We start from the raw sequence: 19,930 nt of genomic DNA on the forward strand, positions 1-19,930 counted from the left end.
GGAGCGGTGCTTCAAAGGATAGCTGCAGATTTCTGTCAGAATCTGCAGATTATACAGTACAAATAAAATGTTCACGTTTCTCCAACGTTGTCTTCCCAACAGTTTCACTGACATCTACACGGGATGGCCAGGAAGCGTTCGCGATGTCTTATCGGGCGCTTCTCCGGCGCTGAGAATTGGCGTCTGTCTTGTGTTGGTGACGTAAAAGACGGATTTAATGCGACATGACCGTTCAAACAGCAGTCGCTTTCTAAAACATCGGATATGTATCGGATTCAGTACCACATACGAAAGTGACCCAGATCGGATTTGAAAATATCGGACTTGCACTGTCATAGCATGATCGGATATGGGTCGCATAGGGTCAGAAAAATCGGATTTGATGCGCTTTCGCCTGCAGTGTGAACGTAGCCTATGTGGCGTCAGAAAGTGTAAGCCCCGCCCCCCGCCTGCACAGGGTTGGTCCAAAAATACTGCCATCTGTCACAACATTAGAACTACTTGCCTCATAGTATGCAGCTCCTGGCACAGCACTGTCAGCAATCCCAAAGGGTCTGTGTCTGTGGTCTCTGGGGATCAGACTATTGCATCTCACAAATGCACAATTATATTCGAACCTGAAATTTTGAGGCCCAGTCGATGCCTTGGACATTTTAATCTGTTCAGCCACTCCTGAGCACTTTTTGTGCTGCTCAGGGAGGCCCATACAGCTTTTTTTTGGAGTGGTACCATCCACATGAATACCAGAATTATTTCCTCAAAGTCCAACACAGTCTGTGTTATTTCTTTGCGTCTCTTTAATGCTGTGGCTAATAGGCATATAGCATCGTAGCTTTGATCACGTTTTAGAGTACGTCAGAGTCTCTGAAAAACCTTCATTCTGTTTTCTAAATTTTGTTCCTGTGTGAAGGAAGTGATGGTGTTTTGCTGCCTTTGCTATACCACTGACTACATCTTAGTGCCTTGTACTGTATGTAGTAAGCCTCATTTAAACCTGCAAGGTTTATTTGTTGAGTAGGATGGTAAAATGGGGAGAGGCTAAACAGCCATAGTGTACCATGTTTTTGTTATTTAAAAAAAAAAAAAGTTGCTCACATGATCCTTTTACATTTGCATGATATCCAAAAGCAAATAATAATAGCATCATCGTTTTAGAAGATTAGGCCTTTCATATCCCAAACTAGGAGAAAAATGACTTCTTTTTTTGTCAGAAATGTGGCTTTCACGTGGTCTTAACTTAATAAATTGATGTAGAAAAAAAAACCACCCCATCACAGCCCTGTCATATCAGGGTTTTGTCATTTCATGTCGCGATGCTCTGTGTGCCAGAAACATGGTTTTCTGTTGTTTGTAATGTGATCTCGTCTTGTTAAACAAGAGGGAAAAAACACAATTAGAATGCATACTGTCAATATTTTTTAATAAATAATTTGTGTGTAACCAGTGTATGTAATATAGTTAAGCTTTACAGTTGCAACATATGCATATTAAATATGCATATTCAATGGTCCATTAACTGGACATGTCTTTTAAGGTGGTGTTAGTAGTTTTTAAAACATTTAAAAACTGCAGGTGGTCATGTCAAATATGGCAAACAGACATTGAGTATTGAGCTCTATTTCACAGAAAAAGTCAAGTAATGAACACAAAGTAGCATACCCGTTTCATGTTATGCTGAAAGCATAAAGGCACATATCAAAATATATTTCTTGCATGCCAGATTTGACAGCATTGCTTTGAGCTTTAATGCAAGAAGTGTTAAAACTTCTCACTGCTTACTTCTGCACACAAGTTATTCTAATGACTAGCATTCCTGAGTTTGAACTTTCAAGTCATTCATCTTAGTGGCTGTCCATGTTTTTCTTTTAAAGCTACTGTTTTTTAATTAAAATCCATTTTTGTTCATAAATCGTACGTAACATATTCAGAGCAGGTACCAAGACTCTCCTGTTGGGGGTGCTCTAGTGCTGGTGCTTGTTTGATCGCCACTTAGTCCTGAGGCAATGAGACTAATCTTCTAGCAATGCAATGTGTCACTGTGACCATCATAAAAAACGCTTCTACTTTTTATGTTTCCAGAGAAGTCAGACCCAAGTGTCAGGATATTTCCTGGGGCCTTTCGGCTTTCCAAAACGGTTTCCAAATCCTGCGGGTGATAAAAATGATGTTATAATGTATTATGTGATACTGAAATACATATGATTGGTTACAGTATATGTAGGCCTACCAAACTTGAACACTGAAAAAACACTGCATGGTTGAGATGACGCTCCAGGTTGAGTAGGAGGCATTGGAGGGGCAGTTTTTGCTAAGGATATGAGAATTTACAGATCTATTAGTTTAAGCTTTCTGATATCAGGACCATATCAAAGTTTTATCTTAGCATACTTACGTCTTTGTTTGTGTTTAAAAAATCTTAGACTCTAGGCAAAGGAAACAAAAACACAAATTAGAGCCGATATCCTTTCAAATATCCCTGAAACGTGCAACTATGTACTTGTATAGTTTACGTTTACCTTCGTTCTACTCATGGCCTTTTCGCTGTTTTTGTCTGATTTGTTTTCTGATTTCTCGTTGTTCAGGGAGGCTCTGCGGTTCACATCACAGTGTTCCGCTTGAGCTGATTAACACAGAAACAGAAAGAAAATGAAATAATTTGTGTTTGAAATTTCACCAAGCGCGACCTCTAACGCGATCTGCTTTTCACATCAAGAATAATCCCTATGTTGTGAAGTCTTATAGCAAAGCACTTGGTACACAGGTCTTCTAATAACAGTGTGTGTGAGAGAGGCTACTGTGTATTTTGTTTAATGCCTGAACCAACTCACCACTTCCTCCTTCAGCTACAAACACAGTAGGTGGAGCGATCGGCTGAACTACAGTTGGGGGCTCTGCAGTGGAAACACAATGATAAACTACACCCAGCACATAAAGAAGCATTTAGATTAATCATGAATAAAACAAGTAGCAATTTAAAAGTCAAGCTTTCATCACTTGTTTTATCATATCATGCCTCCCAGTGTACGCCAACATTTTCAAAGCAACAAACAAACTTTTGACACCATTTAAAATCATCAAACAGTATTTTTTATGTAACAGTAAGTAAAACAGTTTGGTCACTGGACTAAACCGATTAAAATTCAAACTTGTTATAGTCTATAGTTTCTGTTCCTAACTTTGAAACAGTCTTAATAAGAGCTCTGTGTATATGCAAAAGCCACTGCTCACTAGAAACCACAAAAAGCTTATGATTATGATCAAATATTGCTATTTATACCCTTTCAATGGAAAATCGCTTAATCTCACATCTAAAGAGGGGGGTATCATCAATCATTGAACTGAACAACCTACCTTGTCTTGAACTTTTAGGTCGAACACTCTGTGGGGAAGTGTTTAAAAACAAAAATGTTAAATGTCTTATGGAACTTATCATTTTAATCACTGTTTTGCTTGTTTGCTGTCTTATTTAGAACAGCGTGTTCTATTGCCTTGGAGCTATTTTACCACCATTACCTTGCTCCTGCTCATGACAGCATCGTGGAAATTCTTGGGCTGAGAAGTGCCATCCCACTCAGATGATATACCCACCCTTGTTGAGGGGTGCGCTATTTCTAACGGTTGTGGGAAAATGGCGGTTGGCTCATGAACTAAACAAACAAAAAAACAAATAAAAAAAAAACAAAAAACGCATAGACATCGAGTACTGCTGTTCAAATACACAGCTGTAGCTATCGCTGCTATTAAGCAGGTGATGGTATACTCACTTTCTTCCGTGGCGAGGATGAACGATTGTCGAGTTCTCTCTGGAAGGGGAGGTGTCGGACTGCGCTCGGCTGCACAATCAAATACAACCAACCGTAAACTTTTACATTTCTTATTAGGTAACAGTTACCTCATTCACTGTTTTGCATGCAAGTGTTTTACTCTAAAACAAGACTTGAAGGCAAACATCAAAGCTAGATCGTACCTTTGGCAGGCTGTGGGGGAGATAGCGGCTCCACAGACGGAGAGTAAGTACAGTTTGAAGAAAGGTCAGGATCATTTACTGGTCCTACAGTACAAAAAAGCAATGCTATATAAATCATCGCAATGCACATGTAGAAATATCCTGCTAATTGTGAGAATTTATGAAAATGTAAAATTTAATTTTTTTTATCATTGTAGAATTTTATATAGGTATAGTTTATTACGCTGTTAATAATAAATAAAATCTTACCTGTGAAGGTCATTTTCACTTTTAGACTCTACAAGAAAGAAAAGTGACCCACGGTTATCTATATCTACATCTCAGAAATATTTCCAAAACAGTATACATTAATTTCAGTTTTATTTTAGATCATGAAATCTAACATTAACTGTCGCTAAATGACTACGTTAATTATAATGACCTTTTAAATATTTTTTAACTCCTCTTTCTCTCCTTGCAAGCAAAAGTTTGTTCGCAGAACTAAAAGGAAGCGAAAGGGAAACTACACAACCACTAACCATGTACAAACACAACAGGGATAATACTCAGCAAGGCATTTATTCTTACTACATCTAAACAGTTACCGCTATTGTTTTGTAAGGGAAATGGTTTTGAAAACGGTAGTGAATCAACAACGTGAGTTATCACAAACCTTGACGTGTGTCATTGTGACATTTCTGGGTGTGACATTGCACCCACATGTTCTGGGATGCACATAATTACTAATAACTACTGTAAATGAGTAAAATGAATAACACATACAAACTGATTCCAGACCCGATTCCAGAAAAGCAGTAAATGAAAACAGAAATTAAGATTAAGTAAATCTCATGAAGTCATATTTTATTTGCAACAGAACACAGAAAACATTTTAAATGTTTAAACTGAGAAACCGTCCCACTTTGGGAAAAACTATTAGCTCATTTTGAATTTGATTGTAGCAACATGTATAAATAAACTGGTAACCAGCAACAAAAGGCAGGAAAAACAAGAGGTACTAAAAAAAAAACACAGTAGACAATTGTACAAATAAGTCATCACTGTTGCTAAGATCACTTAGCAACAGTCAGTACCATGACTTGGAGGAAAAAGGAGCATCTTTTAGAGGCAGAATGAAAGATGGCAAGAGGCTCGCCAATCTGCAAACAACTGTATCTACAAGCACATTCATAATGTTGCTCAGTGTAAAATTGTATAAATATTTCATCACCAAGAGCGTGCAAGGGACAAGGCTGAAAATCAACATTGGATGCCCTCGGGTGGCACTGCATTGAAAACATGAATGGTTTTGTCACGGAAATCGCTGCATGGACTTAGGAACACAAAAATCAGTCTGTGAACACAGTTTACCACACCATGCACAAGTACTTGTTAAAACTCAATCATGCAAAGAATAAGATGCACACATGATCTAGAAAGGCCACCATCCTTTTAAACCAAAGCTCATTTAAAAGGCAATGTGGAAAACTGTAAATTTGAAATTCTTTCTGGAGAGCATGGATGCCGTTTCCTCTGAACTAAAGAGAAGTGGCACCACGTCGCTTGTTATCAGCACTCGGTTCAAAAGCCTGTGTCTCTGATGGTACAGGGGTGCATTATTGCCTATGTAATCGGCAGTTTGCACGTCTGCAAAGGCACCATCATGGCTGAAAGGTGCATGCAACCCCATCCCAACATTTTTGAGACATGTTGCTGCAATCAAATTCAAAATGAGCCAGTCTTTTTCTTCAAATGTTTGTCTTGATTTGTTTTCTGTTTTCTACTGTGAATAAATTATGTGATTCTGAGTTTTGCAGACCATTGCATTCTGTTCTTATTTGTACTTTACACAGTGTCCCAACCTTTTACGACTGTGTTTGTTGAAGCTGCAAAGCCTCATGAGCGAGAAACCCAAAAACCAGTTATCAGTCTGGTGACTGAGAATAACCGCAGTCAAGAGTAAGAGCTATTATTTATTTTAAGCTCTGCATGTATTTCGAATAATATAAAAATTTGACAATGTCTATAAGTCTCAGGTTTGGTTAGAACGACCAGTTCCTTAATTTGCTGCAGCGCAACACTAGAGATAAGCGAGATAACCTCCTGCAACATGTTTTGTTTATAGATCACGATGACTAATACAAGAAAGCTGCTTAAGTAACCGGTAGATTGATTATATATTTAATGGACTGTTGATTCTTTCTTTTTCTATTTCTCAGCATTACTGACACATTTTGCAGGAATTCTGTCTAGAGAATTCTTTCTTACCTTACTCCTCTCAAAAGATTTCCTCTCATTCTGAAATGTAGTGGCTCCAAGATTTGAGTTGCCAAACCATTCTGAAGACATTCCTATTACATTCAGGTTCACCGCTGGTGCGACTGCTGGTATGACCTCTAATTTCTGCTCCACGGGAGCTGAAAAGCCAAAATAAGCAATTTCATTAATCAATTGTCTTTTTATGAAAACTGAAATACCTGAAAAAGCTTTTTCATTTTTTAAAATTACTGTTTCATCATTGAGATTTCTGAAATTATAAAGTTACCCTGATCAATAGCCAGCTCAAAAGATTCAGGGGTTCTTTCTGGAAGTGGGGGTGCAGGTGAGGGGGGACTGCCTGGAAGTAAGGAAAAGTATCATAGTGTATCAATAATAGTGCACTTGCTGAATAACATGATTGCAATATGAAGGATTTTGATCAAATAAGATCTTATTGCAAGTGCTCAGTAAACGGTTGATGCATTGGAAACTGTGTGTAATATGTTGCAGACATCTACATACTTAATAGTCTCATTTTATTTTCCAGTTACGTGTTCTTACCACTAATTTCTGTAAGTGCATCAGCAGCAGCATCGTGTGGAATAACTAATAACCTTTCAAAAGGGTCAGATACCTCTGAAAGACAAAATTGCAACATGTTGCATCATTTAAGTAAGCATCCCTTAAGCTAACAGCTCATATTCCAGATGTATGTTCACTATGGGCCCTAACCTGTATCCACAGCCAGCATGTAGGATTCTGGGGTTCGTTCAGGTAGTGGAGGAGGGTCTTCTCCAGAAGTACAGACTTCACCGGTGTCTGCAAAAACAGAAAAATCAGCTGCTATTTGTTGCTCATCTTGAAACTAACACATGCACAGGCACTAGCACTGACCTGAAGCAGGTGAGTTGGCCTCCAGAGTGTGGTCATTCAAAAATAATGAGGGTGCACTGAAAAGAGGGCTAAATGTCCATTCTGTGGTCTCCTCAGCAGCACCCGTGTGTCCCCCATCTGATGACGGAGAACTCAAACCAGTGTCAAAGTAGGGGTCCTCCACCATTGAACAAATGGCTGCTGCTAGATCTGGTGAGGGCTGACGGATCAGTGACGGTACACTATCACTCTCTGCAACCAATTCTTCTTCTGCTGAAGGAATTCTCTGATTTGCATGCACCATCCAGGGTACTTCATTCAGGTCCTGGGGAACTGACTCAGGAGAGGTCTGGAACAGAGGCCATTGTTGCTGGTCTTTGTGCATGTCCTTGGCGTTCAAGAAAAGTAGGTTTTCTGAAGAAGCCAAAGGACTGTTGTACTGTGGTAGGAAGGCCCGTTCCTCGTCAAGCAGATGCTGAAATTGTGGCAGAAAACCAGACTCCTCACCTGGGATTAAGATCTCAGAGACCTTTAAGAGGAGTATGAGTTGCATCAAGAATAGATTATTGATTATAATTTGCATGTAAATTCAGTATGCTTGTAAACTACGAATGTTCTCAGCTCCGTTTAATATTTTGCTTAACAGTAAATAAAAGAAGTGTACAGCAGCAGTTTCAACAGAGCACAGAGGTGTCACTGCCTTCTTAGTTAATTTTCAAATCTGCCAGTTTGATGATTTTCCGCTTTGATCATGTGACTAGATTCTATTTTAATGTTGCTGAAACCACAAGAAAGCCTGCCACATCTACTGTTTCTGTTTTACAGATTCAGATGGCTGTGCGTTTCGGTATGCGTTGATGAAGCACACAACCAAAACCATGTCGTCTCTGCTTCTAGCTAGTCTCTGTCTAAGCTCACTAACAATAATAAATCTCTGGTTACTTACCTCGTTTTGGAAAGTCTGTTCATCTACAGACTGCAAATATCTCTGAAATAGTAACTTGATGGTTCTGTAGACAAGGTCATATTGTTCCTGAGATTAAACAACAAGAATTTGTTCTGTTAGGTAGCATAACTTTGGGGCACGATTCACGAAACAAAACTGACATTAACTGGCATTACTGTTATATAAATTGCTTGAAATTTGTTTCTGTTGATTGGAAGACTTGTTAGATGTGATGGTTTGCATTATATTAAAAAAACATCAGGTACCTTGGTTTGAACTAAAGATGGCCTCTGGGTTCTCATGCTTTGAACTAAATTGTAGATGCTGAAATCTGAAGTGATCATCTATAAACGAGCACACAAAAGTAATGGAAAGGTTGGCAATTTTACAGTTAAACGCATCTGTCGTACAAAATGTACAGCAAGGCAGAGAAGAATAGCTAACCTGTTTCTTTAGGAGGTTCCAGGTATAATCAATGACACACAAGGCTCCTGTTCTACCACAGCCAGCACTGCAAATACACAACAGAAAAACGTCACATTTTTCAGACATTTGCAGTATAACTGCCCATATGCTTCTTCAACTATGCTATACTTGCCCTACATATATGTAGCATAGCTGAAGAAGGCATTAGGTACGATGGTACATCTAATGGCTAAACCACAACCACTGCAGCAATGTCTGTAACTATTCACAGCTTACGACTCCCCTCGTCAGCTGAATTAAGTACAAAACTCTTTCTCAGGACAAGAAAACCAATGAAAACTGGCGCAATAAAAAAATAAAACTTTAATGATAGTTTTAGCAACCATGTTGTGGTGACCTGTCACAGATGTGGGGTGGCTTCGTGATATGTAGGTTAGGTTATATCTGCTACAAACTCAACAGTACATGGCTGACTCATCATGAGGAGTGTCATGGTTTCACATGTTAATAGTTTCTGAACAGTTTAGTTAAGCATAAGCATATAAAAAATATAATATGTATTTATGTAAAAAAAAAAACAATCAGTATGTGACAAAGTAACAGTATGTGACAAATCTATACTTGTTTGTGTTTCCTCAGAGGGAAAGTATGATGCAGAACTGGAAACAAAATGATACAAACTTTCTACACAACTGACAAGCTCACACAGGTGCAATCCCACATGCCCCAAGGTTTTCTATTTGGACTTATCTAAGTCACAAGCTCTTGCTTTAGCCATAGTGTAAGTGCTGGAAAATTTTAGGGGGAAATGTATACATATATACTTTACAACCCAGTGGGGTTTTGGCCAACCACCTACAAACATTTCCTGTTAAAAGAATAGCGTCTAACCTCGAAGCCATATTGCTGGGGACCTGTACACGTTGCCCACAAGCAGTACAAACTCGATCACAACCAAAAGCACAGTTCTCCTTTGATCTGCTTTTTTTCTTTAACATGTTAGAAAGGAGCGATGGCATTTCATACAGTGTGGTAGTTTCTGCTCGTGCGTGTACTGATCAGATAACAAAGCGATGTTCAGAAATATAAGTAAAGAATAAAAGAGTGACAACAACCTCAATTTCTATAATGGCTTCATGCTTTACTTTAAAAAAAAAAAAAAAAAAATCGCACGCGAACTTTCAAACTATTTAAAACAAAAACAACGTACAAGAATAAAAGAGTCACGTTTTCATTTACCTGAAATATTTTTTCACGTGTAGTTTCATTTTTAGTTGAAATCAATTGAATTATTTCTTGAATCCAGTTAAAAGAAATACTTTGAAATACTTGAGAGAAGACCAACACCATATTCTGATTTCTTTGCATTAAAAAGCAACGCAATCTAATTTACATTATATTTAGAAAATCAATCGCTACAAAAATTGACCCCAAGCTGGTGATTCAAGTTGTCCTGAGTGACAGGATGTGAAATTTAAGCATGTGAAACCAACAGTGACAAAAGCCTCCTTTCAGTTGGACCGGTGCACCTTTTACTTTAAAGGTTGAGCTGTGTACATTCTGATTCATTTCTGGTTTCGCTAAACAGCATCAAGAACATTTTTCTTAAGAACGATGAACAGAGCTTCCAACAATATAAGCATTACCTATTAAAAAATAAAGATCAGCTTTGCAGCTCATTTTTGAGCAAGACAATCCACTTCACTCATATGTTAACAGGATGTATATTTTGCCTTAACACCTAACTCCAGCCATGCAGTAAGTTCAAGTTCTATTCAAATGCCTGACCTGCAGTGAATGCAAATAGGGACGTCATCATGGGCTTGATAAGAGCGCATCTCATGCAACATGTCCAGAATGGGAGGGATGGAGTCCGGTACTCCGTGATCTGGCCAGTTGACATAGTGCAACTGTTTCAAGGTTCGGGAACTCTGAAAAAAATTCAAAGTATTGTACACATTTAGAATGCAAGCGTCTTTTTAGAGCACATTAAACTTCATAGTTATATTTTGGGGTTCAAACCCAACAGTCAAATACAACCACAAAAGTTAGGCAGGCTATAAACAGTGCTTACATTGTGATAGGTCAACCTTAGGGTCCTGGTCAGATAGTCTCCTTTGCTTTCTTCAGAGTCCTGCACAAAAAGTTTTTCTTTAACCTAAATTCTTGATCTTGCTGCTTACAAAATTATGGTAAAACAATGTAAGACTTAAAAAAAGTATAATTAGGTATAGTGTATGTGCATGGCATACAGTACTGGTCAGTTTACAGAGATTCATCATGGGTGTGAACAGTAATTTGGGGCTTATTTGGGATTTTCACTAATCTCCACAGGCTCAAATTTATACATAAAAAGTCAAAAAATCCTTTAGCATAAAAAGAATTGGATTGACAGCACTGGTTGGATTGAACAATGCTCAGAACAATGCGAAGGTACAGTGAAAATCTATGGAGACCTGTAGATTTACACAAAATGGGAAAGTCTTTTTTAAAATTGTAATCTCAAGTGAAATTTACAGGTGCCCAAATAAACAAGCCAAAGGCCTTTGGCTTAGAAATTTTATGGTCAGACAAGACAAAGGTTAAGCCATTTGGCCACAATGACAAAAGCTGAGGGTTTTTAAATTTAATGATATCTAATTTGTGGAGTGTGGTTATAAGCTATGCTAAGAAACCAACCAATTTAAATCAACTCTACCAACTCTGTCAAGAAGAGTGGTCAAATATCCAACCAGAGTTATGCCAAGCTACAAAAAGCAAAGCAAATCTGGGTGAGGCGCGACTTGCTAAGGGACATTTAACCAAATATTAGTTGTATGTATTTGAGACCGTATGAATAATGTTGACCCTGTGTGGATTAGAGAAAATCCAATGTTGAGCAGCCAGTTTTTGTTTTGTAAAGTAGTTAAATATATTCAGTATAGCAAATACTATAGTATATATTCAGTATAAGTTTTTGCATCAGATCCATTAACCTATTCATCTTGAAAATATGAATAGAGAACAAAAAGTACTCACACAGTAAACTTTAAAAGGCTCACAAACGAACGGCTCCTCGTGTTTCTGTGGCCAGTAAACCTCACACTTTTTCTAAACAAAAAAAAAAATCAATCATACAAGTGTAACAAAAGTACTTTCAATTTAAACAATACATCAAACGATAATAGTTAACAAACTGACACCAGGCTGGTGTATAAACATACAAATATAGAGAAAATTCTGTATGGTGAGAAAAAAAGTGGAAAGCAGAGAGAAGTTTACCTTTCCCATCTCAAACTCTCGACAGGCCATCACGACAACCTAGAATCATGAAGATGTGTAAAAAAAAAAAAATCATAGATCTAAAAATAAATAAATAAAACATTTTTAAAAGATATGTGAACTGGGATGGGGATCTGTATTTCAGCTACTGTGGCCAAAGTCACAGCTCTTTTAATCTTAATTTAATTTTCAACTGAAGAAATAAAGCAAGTTGTGCTATCTTAAATGCACCTTGTGGTGTAGACCTTACCTCTATCTTGTATTCCCAAAGCATCCTCAAGAAGTCCACTACTGTGTGGGGCAGAGGACCCTGAGTAGCAATGTAAGCCCTGGAGTTTGATACTCCCTGCACACAAAACACAGTAGTTACATTTGCACAAACCATATTTCAGTCGGGACCCCCGTGGCCAAAAGAAACCTGTTATCTCTAATGCAGCAACTATTTGGCAGCATATACCTCCCTAGCCTTCCACTCACAGATATTGGCAGAGAGAGCAGCAGCAAGACTCTGGCTCAGAATGTAGCAGAGATCAGTGCAACCACAGATAATGTTAAAAAGCTTCGAACAGCATAAAAAAGAGAAGCTGGGGTACAGTTGGTTTGTAAAGTGGCCAATCCACTGTGGCCAGGCTAAAGCAGCCTAAATAGTGCACTTACGTTGTTTGTCAATTAAATGTGTAGAAGCTGAGCCATCAGTGGATATAAGCTAAAAGGGACCTTGTTCTTTACCTTGAGGAAACTGGCGTTGATGTAGTCTGTGTCATTTTTTGATGTGACAAGAGTAAGCTTTACTCTGGTGTGGTCAACTACAAAAAGAAAAATATGTAGTTATGAATGTTGGAAAACCTAAAAAGATTCAGAGTGTGCTTTACGTTCTCACCTTGTGGCAAAAGAAATGAACAGAATTAGAATAAAATAAAGATGAAAATATAATAAAATATGTTAATGTTTGTAAGCTTTTCCTAGGATCTAGTCTACCTTGTCTAATTTAAATAAATATAAGAAACTTAAGTAGATATGTTGATGGAGCATTACATACTGTTTATATGGGTTTTTTTGGTCACTGGCACAACACTATAGGTAATCTAGAAGTATTCCTTTACAGTGTTAATGCAGAAAACTGTAAAACTGTTGTATTTTTATACATTTAAACAAGCTTACAGGGCAGAATGTCCTTGTATCGGTTCTTCTTGATGTTTTCCTGCTTTTCTGCTGTTTTGCTAGGATACGTCTTGTCCGTTCGGTACTTTGTTGACTGACTTTTCAACCTCTGAAAAACACAAAAAGAAATGTAAATGCGTTGCATTCATAAAGACTTTTCATCATAGTTCCTAGACGCTATCTAAATGCCAAAGAGCTATTTTTGTCATGTTTTGCTGATGTGTCATACTGAAACAACCTCCAAGCTACGGGTATCATGTAAATGCGTCTAAATTATATTTAATTAGCCAAAACAGCAGATGGGTAATATGAGTTTCATGGTAGTGTTTCCTGTGCATTTACTGGAAAAGCTCTTTTTTCATAGTGCAGATGCTTTAAGGTCATTAGCAACTGATAGAGGAGAGTGAATAAAAAGTGGGCATGTAACCAGCAAATTACATGTGACCAATGGCACATTGTCACATGTGGTCAGTTTTTATGTGATTCAGCCTCAGACGAAGAATCTGTGACTCATTCGAGCTCAAACTGACATGATGGCTGACAAACTGAGAGGACCTCGATTCTAAATCACCTAAGCGGAAGCTCGGACTCTCAAGTTAAACTCATGTTTGTTCTGAGGCCAGTTGAGGCAGATCTAAAAGAGTCTGCTAAAGGACTTGAAATACATCTGCACTTCTCTAACACTACAAAGTGCTTTTTGTCCTCAGAGGAAGTGATGCAATGGACTCTTTCCTCTTGAGTGGTTGGGGTGGCAGCAGTATGACAGCAGAGGGGCAGCATGTGAAGCACACAGTGCTGTCTTCAGGCACCGCCATGTCACTCATCACCATGGCAGCAGCCCACAGATGATGTCACCCTGGGGTTAACACTTCTCAGGCACAATTTAGTATGTTTGCGTGAGTGTGTGTGTGTGTGTGTGTGTGTGTGTGTGTGTGGTTGTTGTTGCTGCTAGTCGTCAGTCGTGTTACAGGACTTTTGCTTACACTTCTTCCTTGTTGTGCCTTTAGTGACAAGCATCAATACAAAGAGGAAGAATGAAAATGGCGTTGGAACCCTCCGAAAAATACCAGTGTGGTACTTCCCTCAGTGTGATGTCTTTTGTAAAAAACCTAAAAATCGGGAAGACTAAGAACTTTCAGTTTCGCCGTGCTTACTGTCAATATAAAAATACACCTTTTTTTAGCGTGTGAATGTGAAAACCCATCGAGAAATACAGCATGTCTTCTGGGTTGAGAATTTTTAGCTGTACTTAAACAAGAGGAACATTACTGTTAACTCACCACAAACTCCCCAGCAATGCCGTTAGGTGTCTCCTCAGCCGCAGCCTCCTGTCTTTCCAGGTCATCCAGGAAGCTTCTCAGAATCCTGACCTGCTGGTCCATAGCTGGATCTTCACTGTGTGGGATAGGGCAGTTTTCATAGGCATTTCATGGCACAAAGGTCCTTGTCCACAGGTCATGGATAGGCTTGCTAAGCTTGGGGACAGGACTGAGGCTGTTACGTTGCTCCGCTACAGAGCACTTCTGTATTGTAGCTCTCACATGAAGGAACTGGTGTAAGGGAACTTCTAAACTGTCTTACAGAATGTAAGAGGAAGCTAACAGGTTCTGTGGTCAGATTAAAAATATTGCCGCGCCCCCTGTGGGTTTCTCTCACAGGGTCCTAAAGTCACCCGGGTGTTCTATTGCATAAATATGTAGCAAAGGGGATGGTAGGGGAAAACAAACATATATTTATGCACATAAACAGTCAAAACAGGTGATCTTAATCAAAAGCAGTCTAGTCAGTTGTACAATATTTTAAATACACAAGCCAAGTGGAGGAGAAACGCATGTAGGGATAGAGCCTAAGACAGAAGAAAGAGGGAGCGCAAGTGTCAAAGATAATCACCCTTAGTTGCTCAGCAGTAATCCACTCAGAGCTTTGGGAAGTCTTCATGTACCTACCTTACTGTACAGCAGACATTTTTGTAATTGAAGTGAGACAGGATGATAAAAAAAATCTTGTGAATCTCAGCTAGCACAAATTCATGCAATTTGTTTAGTGGTTAAGCAACAATACTTTTAAATTCACAATGTGTGCATAAAAAGAGTAGTGGGAGGAGCTATGTTTTCAGGAACCACGGGCAATAACTCACCCGTTAAAGACTTCCCTTTCTTAAATATACATAAAAGCTCAGCGTTGAAAAGAGTGTGGCTTAAAAAATACAAATGAAAAAATGCATTACTTACCAAAGTGCTCCCGGGCGTGGATGTTGCCTCTTTTGTCAGTCAACCTTCAACTAATGCTTTTGTCCGGGGTGGCATCATGAAGAAGTTCTGACAGGACATTGCTACATTTAGCAGGTGCTGAGCGCCACATCAGTCGAATAGTGACATCTAGTGGCTTTGTAATAAACTAACGGAGACATTCTGACACTCAACTGAATGTTACATTAGTCACCGGTTTACAGTATATATCGGGAAAATATAACTGGATAATATCAAAGCATCCAAGACAGACTAGCGAATAACAAAAGGTTAAAGGAAGATTTTTGCCATGTTTTTTCCAGTCATAAAGAATCAAGCATCTGCTGTGCAAATGTATTTCATGCTGCTCGTAATAATCAACAGCAGTGTCCGATAAACTATGATTAACTAGATTAAAGAAATGGGAATTTCTTACCAGGTAAAGTGAAGTGCAGCTCTTATGTGGGGAGGGTTCCCACTCTTTCACTTCTGTGTCACTAGTTAGTATTGCTGCATGTTACACTCGTGTTCAAGGCCTAGCATAGACGCAAAAGCATTTATGTAACCCACAACGCACCTACAGGAAGCTAAGATCACCACAGTCCACCTCTACAGTTTCCTGATTGTCGAGTTGATTCCAAACCTGACATCAGTATGAAGATATTTTACCTCGTTTTGCTTTTTCAAGGTGAGTGAGCTATAATTTAAACCTTCTATGAAAGAACTTACTAAGCTAAATCCTTTCAGCACCTTAATCATCATTGTTTATTCTCTCTCTCCCAGGCTCTATTTTTGTAATTTTTTCCACTTCCGTTCTTTGTGACTTTAAACTGTAAAATCACAGCTTATTCTAGCATCATAGATAAAAACTCTGATTTCATATCAATATTTTTCAGTCACAGTAAACTTACTATTTCATATATAAATCCGTCATAATTTTTTTGTTATGTGAAAAATAAATGCCTCTTCACTTTCATATCCTGAAATTCTTTAAGATTTAAAATTATAATTAAAACATACAAGCCTATAAAAATTCTTGAATGTACTCCTTATTGAAATATTTATTTACGAAGAAAAACATGTTTAAATTAACATGTTTTTTTCTTTAAACCTTAAATTCAATTAACACGTTAACTATTTTTTGGGAAACATTTTTCGTGAAAGGTGGAATAGAAACATATATATATATATATATATATATATATATATATATATATATATATATATTTACTTTACATACTGTTAAATGAAAGAAAAGTGTTGTAAATGCACACAGGATGTTTGACAACACCTACCCCCATCTCTCAAGTACTCATGAGGTGGTTTTTTTGCTTGTGTTTTTTTCTCGGGCTTTTAGTGACAATTATTCTAGCATTTGTGCTATCTGACAATCAAAATTTGAAGGTAAACTGCAAACTCATATTAATTCGAATTAAAAACTGAATAACATTTTTATGATTTACCAGACTACAAGGATTTTCTTTCTGTCTGCCTTGTATTTCAGCAAGTCTTCAGCTTGAATGTGATAAAGAGATCACAGCCCATGTTGGAGGTGAATTTATCCTTAAATGCAAGTATGGCATAAATCATTTTCTGTACAGCAAAAAGTATTGGTGCAGAGGGCCCTCCAGAAGCAATTGTGAGATTGTGGCAGACTCAGAAAACAGTCGAAACACACACAGGTCCCAAGTGATAGATTTAAACAGAAGGGGGCTGTTTGTGAAAGTCACAAATCTCCGATTTGATGACGCTGGAGCGTACTGGGTTGGGATTGATAAGATATATGCTGACATCATGACCCAAGTCAAAGTGATTATCACTGAAGGTAAGAATAAAAGACGTTATGCAACTTAGAAAATAAACATTATTTTACAATAACAGTGAAATATGCTGCATCACAGCCTCTGTTTGGTGTTAAGCTGACTGGACTGACATTTCTTTTTTTGTGTCAGTTCCAGTGTCCAAGCCCCGACTTTGGCCCCTGAGCTCTCTGGTGGACAGGCCAACATGTTGGGGGAAGTCAGTTACCTTACGCTGTGGTTGTGCAAAGGGCACTGGTGTTCGTTATGCCTGGTATCAGCACATTGACAGAAAGGACTTCCTGCTCCATAAGTCTTCAGACTTGTATCTTCACTGTGGTGCAGTTCAAAAGGACTGTAGTTATTTCTGTATTGGCAGTAATGACATAAGCAGTGAGAAGAGTGAGCTCATCTCTGTGCAGGTTCTGATGCCTGCAAACAGCAGCTGTATCTATGTTGTTAATATTCAGGGTAAGAACAAATGTGATATTCCATTGTGCAAATATAAATGTGAGAACTGTCTTTACAGTGATTTACTGATTAATAAAATGCTTTTAGAACAAATGTAAAAAATGTAAAAAAAACAAACAAAACAAAAAAAAAACATGCAGCATTTTTATAACAACTATTTATATTTACTGACAATATACAATGACTAAAACAACAAGTCAATTACTATATTTCATTTTAAAACATGGCAAGTGTTCTGTTGTAATGTTTGAGCATGGACGTGGTTCTGTTCCCATAGTGATAATTTATTTAGTTAGTTTGTTTTTTAATTTAGAATGAGATTTTTTCAACATTAAGACATTAATTTAAACGTAAAATATTTAGTTTAAGTTTAATAGCGTAGTTAGCGTAGCATAGATGATTTACACCATTCATAAATGTCCCATGAAAAAGATTACAATATTCATAGCCTCATATATTAGTGGCAAAAAATAGACTATTTGTGCATTTGTGACACTTTAAAGCCAAAAATTTATGATGAAATTAAAATGGAATTTAATAATTGTTTTTATGCAACTTGTGCATGCATGCGTGCATGTCTGCGTGTGTGTAGTATAGTAAACTATTGCTTGGAAGAAAGGATTAAAGACATCGTGTGTAAGTTTTGACTTCAGTGACTCCTAGAGGTTATAACAGATATGACCGTATGTACAAACCCTTTATGTACAAATTTTCCTTAGGGTCATTCTATTTTTTTATTAACAAAAATCAGGTCATTAGTATTATATTCTAAGCATAAAAACACAATAAACATAAAAGACAGAGTTTAAAGTTACCATGAAATATTCTAAACAACAACGTCTGTTTTCTTCTCTCTTGTTTTTACAATGCTGTAAAAGCTTCATCCTCAAGGTCTATAAAGCATTATCATTGTAATCTTTTCTTTTTCATTACCAGGTCAACCAATTTATGACTGTGCAGACAGAATGAGCACAACCACAGTCACAACACCAACTCTGACCTCCTGCCTAGTTATTATGAACATCAGTGATAACACAAGAAATCAATCTTTACAACTGAATGAAACCACTCAAGGCTTTTTTTTCATCAGGTTAGTCAATATGCTACTTTTTACTCTATGGAAGAATCACTAAAGGCTGAAAAGAGAATTTAAATTTGTTGAAATTTCACCATAAGATGCGGTCTGAAAACCTGCCCTACTCCCCTTTTCTTTTCTAGATCATTGACGGGACTGCCACTGTGGTACATATTACTGCGTTGGAGTTCTTTTCTGGCCTTGTTGATAATCATTTGCACAGCTGTTAAATGCACAAGAAGAAGATACAAAAAATATGCCAACCAGAAGAAAAATATTCATTGCAGGCGAATTTACCATGCGTGTCAGTGACCTGAATTTTACTGTGGTAGTTCTGTGGAAGTTAGAATGATGCCTCTGAGATAGCAGCTTTGTGGCTTAATTGTTGGCCAAAGTTCTTCGATCATGTGGGCCTGTTTGTGAAGAGGGTAGGGCATAACATGTCAGACTGCAGAATGACTCATGCAATACTGACCAAAGTGGTCTGTTATTTATTTGAAATACTAGAGTTTGGAAGAATCTACAAGACCGTTGAAATAACAGTTTTAATTATGATTGCTGATTGCTTTATCAGATCAACTTTTCATATAGTAGTTACACAATTTTGTATACATTAGTTATACAAAATATTGACATTAAATCCAACAAAGCTTTTCAGAAGGCAGCTAATGATGATTATCACGATCAATGAAAATAAAAGGACTTATGGTATTGTCTTAGGTAGTGGAAATAAATGTAAACAAACTTCAGACATTTTACCTTCTATCTAAGGCCCTCTTCACTTCTATAAACTGATGGAGAGTATCAGGTATTTAACTTTTATTTACCTCTAAGTGGACATATCTCCTTTGCGGCATTCCTGACTCAGACCTAGTCATGTTAGTCGACTATACATATATATGGAGCGTCATAAGAGAGCCAATCAAGAGGATTGTTTTAATAATAATGATGATGACTAAGAATGTAGCCCAAGATTATTAAAAAGGTGTGTTTCAGGTCCCTGAATTTCCACATGAATTAGACTGATGATTATAAAAATATATAAATAAATTTGCAGTAAAACAGTCATTGACTACCATGTACCTTTGCTGTTTTTGTATTAGCGACATTAATTATACTTAAACCGTGGAGTCTGGAAGTTTTATATGATAAATGGTTTATTGCTGTTACAGGTTATGAAGAAATGCAAATACCTCACCCACTTATTGTGAAATCAGTATCACAACAATGTGTCAGTACTTGGGCGTTGTAGGGCATTAAAATATGTCATATCAGGTTGATTAAAATTCTAGTGCTGCTGGCTCAACACTAGAAACAGACTAAACTATAAGGTAGAATTCAGCAATATTACCCTTGAATTAGTGATGTATATGAACTGTAGCATACAGTTGTCCAAATATTTAGTTTACTGGGTCTTGACTGATACTATTTTGTTTCCATTCTCAGAGAAAGTGTCAGAAAATTCCAGGTTAATTACTACTCACG

At 37.5% G+C, this 19,930-nt stretch overlaps 2 protein-coding genes across 3 annotated transcripts; one reads left to right on the top strand and one right to left on the bottom strand.

Moving 5' to 3' along the window:
* Window positions 1-1,852: 1,852 nt before the first annotated feature.
* Window positions 1,853-14,363, bottom strand: ptpn22 (protein tyrosine phosphatase non-receptor type 22). Of its 2 annotated transcripts, none has more exons than XM_085344643.1 (26): window positions 14,153-14,363; window positions 12,873-12,981; window positions 12,441-12,517; window positions 11,962-12,057; window positions 11,712-11,750; window positions 11,469-11,540; window positions 10,525-10,584; window positions 10,239-10,381; window positions 8,469-8,535; window positions 8,291-8,368; window positions 8,025-8,111; window positions 7,100-7,607; window positions 6,938-7,024; window positions 6,767-6,841; window positions 6,492-6,563; window positions 6,215-6,363; window positions 4,217-4,244; window positions 3,968-4,051; window positions 3,765-3,833; window positions 3,514-3,647; window positions 3,352-3,379; window positions 2,829-2,915; window positions 2,517-2,620; window positions 2,393-2,423; window positions 2,228-2,308; window positions 1,853-2,146 (listed from the first exon to the last, which is right to left on the bottom strand). In XM_085344643.1, the coding sequence occupies exons 1-26, from the start codon at window positions 14,252-14,254 to the stop codon at window positions 2,085-2,087; spliced, it is 2,529 nt and encodes an 842-aa protein (XP_085200769.1). In that variant the 5' UTR covers window positions 14,255-14,363; the 3' UTR covers window positions 1,853-2,084. The 2 variants fall into 2 exon arrangements, with proteins under 2 accessions (XP_085200769.1, XP_085200770.1); XM_085344644.1 differs by having other exon boundaries at window positions 2,829-2,891; window positions 8,001-8,111.
* A 1,391-nt stretch (window positions 14,364-15,754) lies between these two features.
* On the top strand, window positions 15,755-18,757 carry LOC146611321 (uncharacterized). Its single transcript, XM_085345525.1, has 5 exons — window positions 15,755-15,788; window positions 16,605-16,925; window positions 17,053-17,370; window positions 18,307-18,460; window positions 18,589-18,757. The coding sequence occupies exons 1-5, from the start codon at window positions 15,755-15,757 to the stop codon at window positions 18,755-18,757; spliced, it is 996 nt and encodes a 331-aa protein (XP_085201651.1).
* The last annotated feature ends 1,173 nt before the right edge of the window (window positions 18,758-19,930 follow it).

The sequence above is a fragment of the Diplotaxodon limnothrissa genome, linkage group LG20 (assembly GCF_057381915.1).
Source record: "Diplotaxodon limnothrissa isolate DT_005_m linkage group LG20, D_limnothrissa_male_GT1.1, whole genome shotgun sequence".
Taxonomy (NCBI): Eukaryota; Metazoa; Chordata; class Actinopteri; order Cichliformes; family Cichlidae; genus Diplotaxodon; species Diplotaxodon limnothrissa.

Excerpts from the sequence above, each read along its gene's own strand:
- ptpn22 (XM_085344643.1), bottom strand. The coding sequence starts at position 14,254 with ATGGACCAGCAGGTCAGGATTCTGAGAAGCTTCCTGGATGACCTGGAA. Across the intron at positions 8,112-8,290 it reads CATCTTTAGTTCAAACCAAG|GAACAATATGACCTTGTCTA; the intron begins GTACCTGATGTT and ends GTTTAATCTCAG. Across the intron at positions 6,364-6,491 it reads TGAGCTGGCTATTGATCAGG|CTCCCGTGGAGCAGAAATTA; the intron begins GTAACTTTATAA and ends TTGGCTTTTCAG.
- LOC146611321 (XM_085345525.1), top strand. The coding sequence starts at position 15,755 with ATGAAGATATTTTACCTCGTTTTGCTTTTTCAAG. Across the intron at positions 15,789-16,604 it reads CCTCGTTTTGCTTTTTCAAG|CAAGTCTTCAGCTTGAATGT; the intron begins GTGAGTGAGCTA and ends CTTGTATTTCAG. Across the intron at positions 16,926-17,052 it reads CAAAGTGATTATCACTGAAG|TTCCAGTGTCCAAGCCCCGA; the intron begins GTAAGAATAAAA and ends TTTTTGTGTCAG.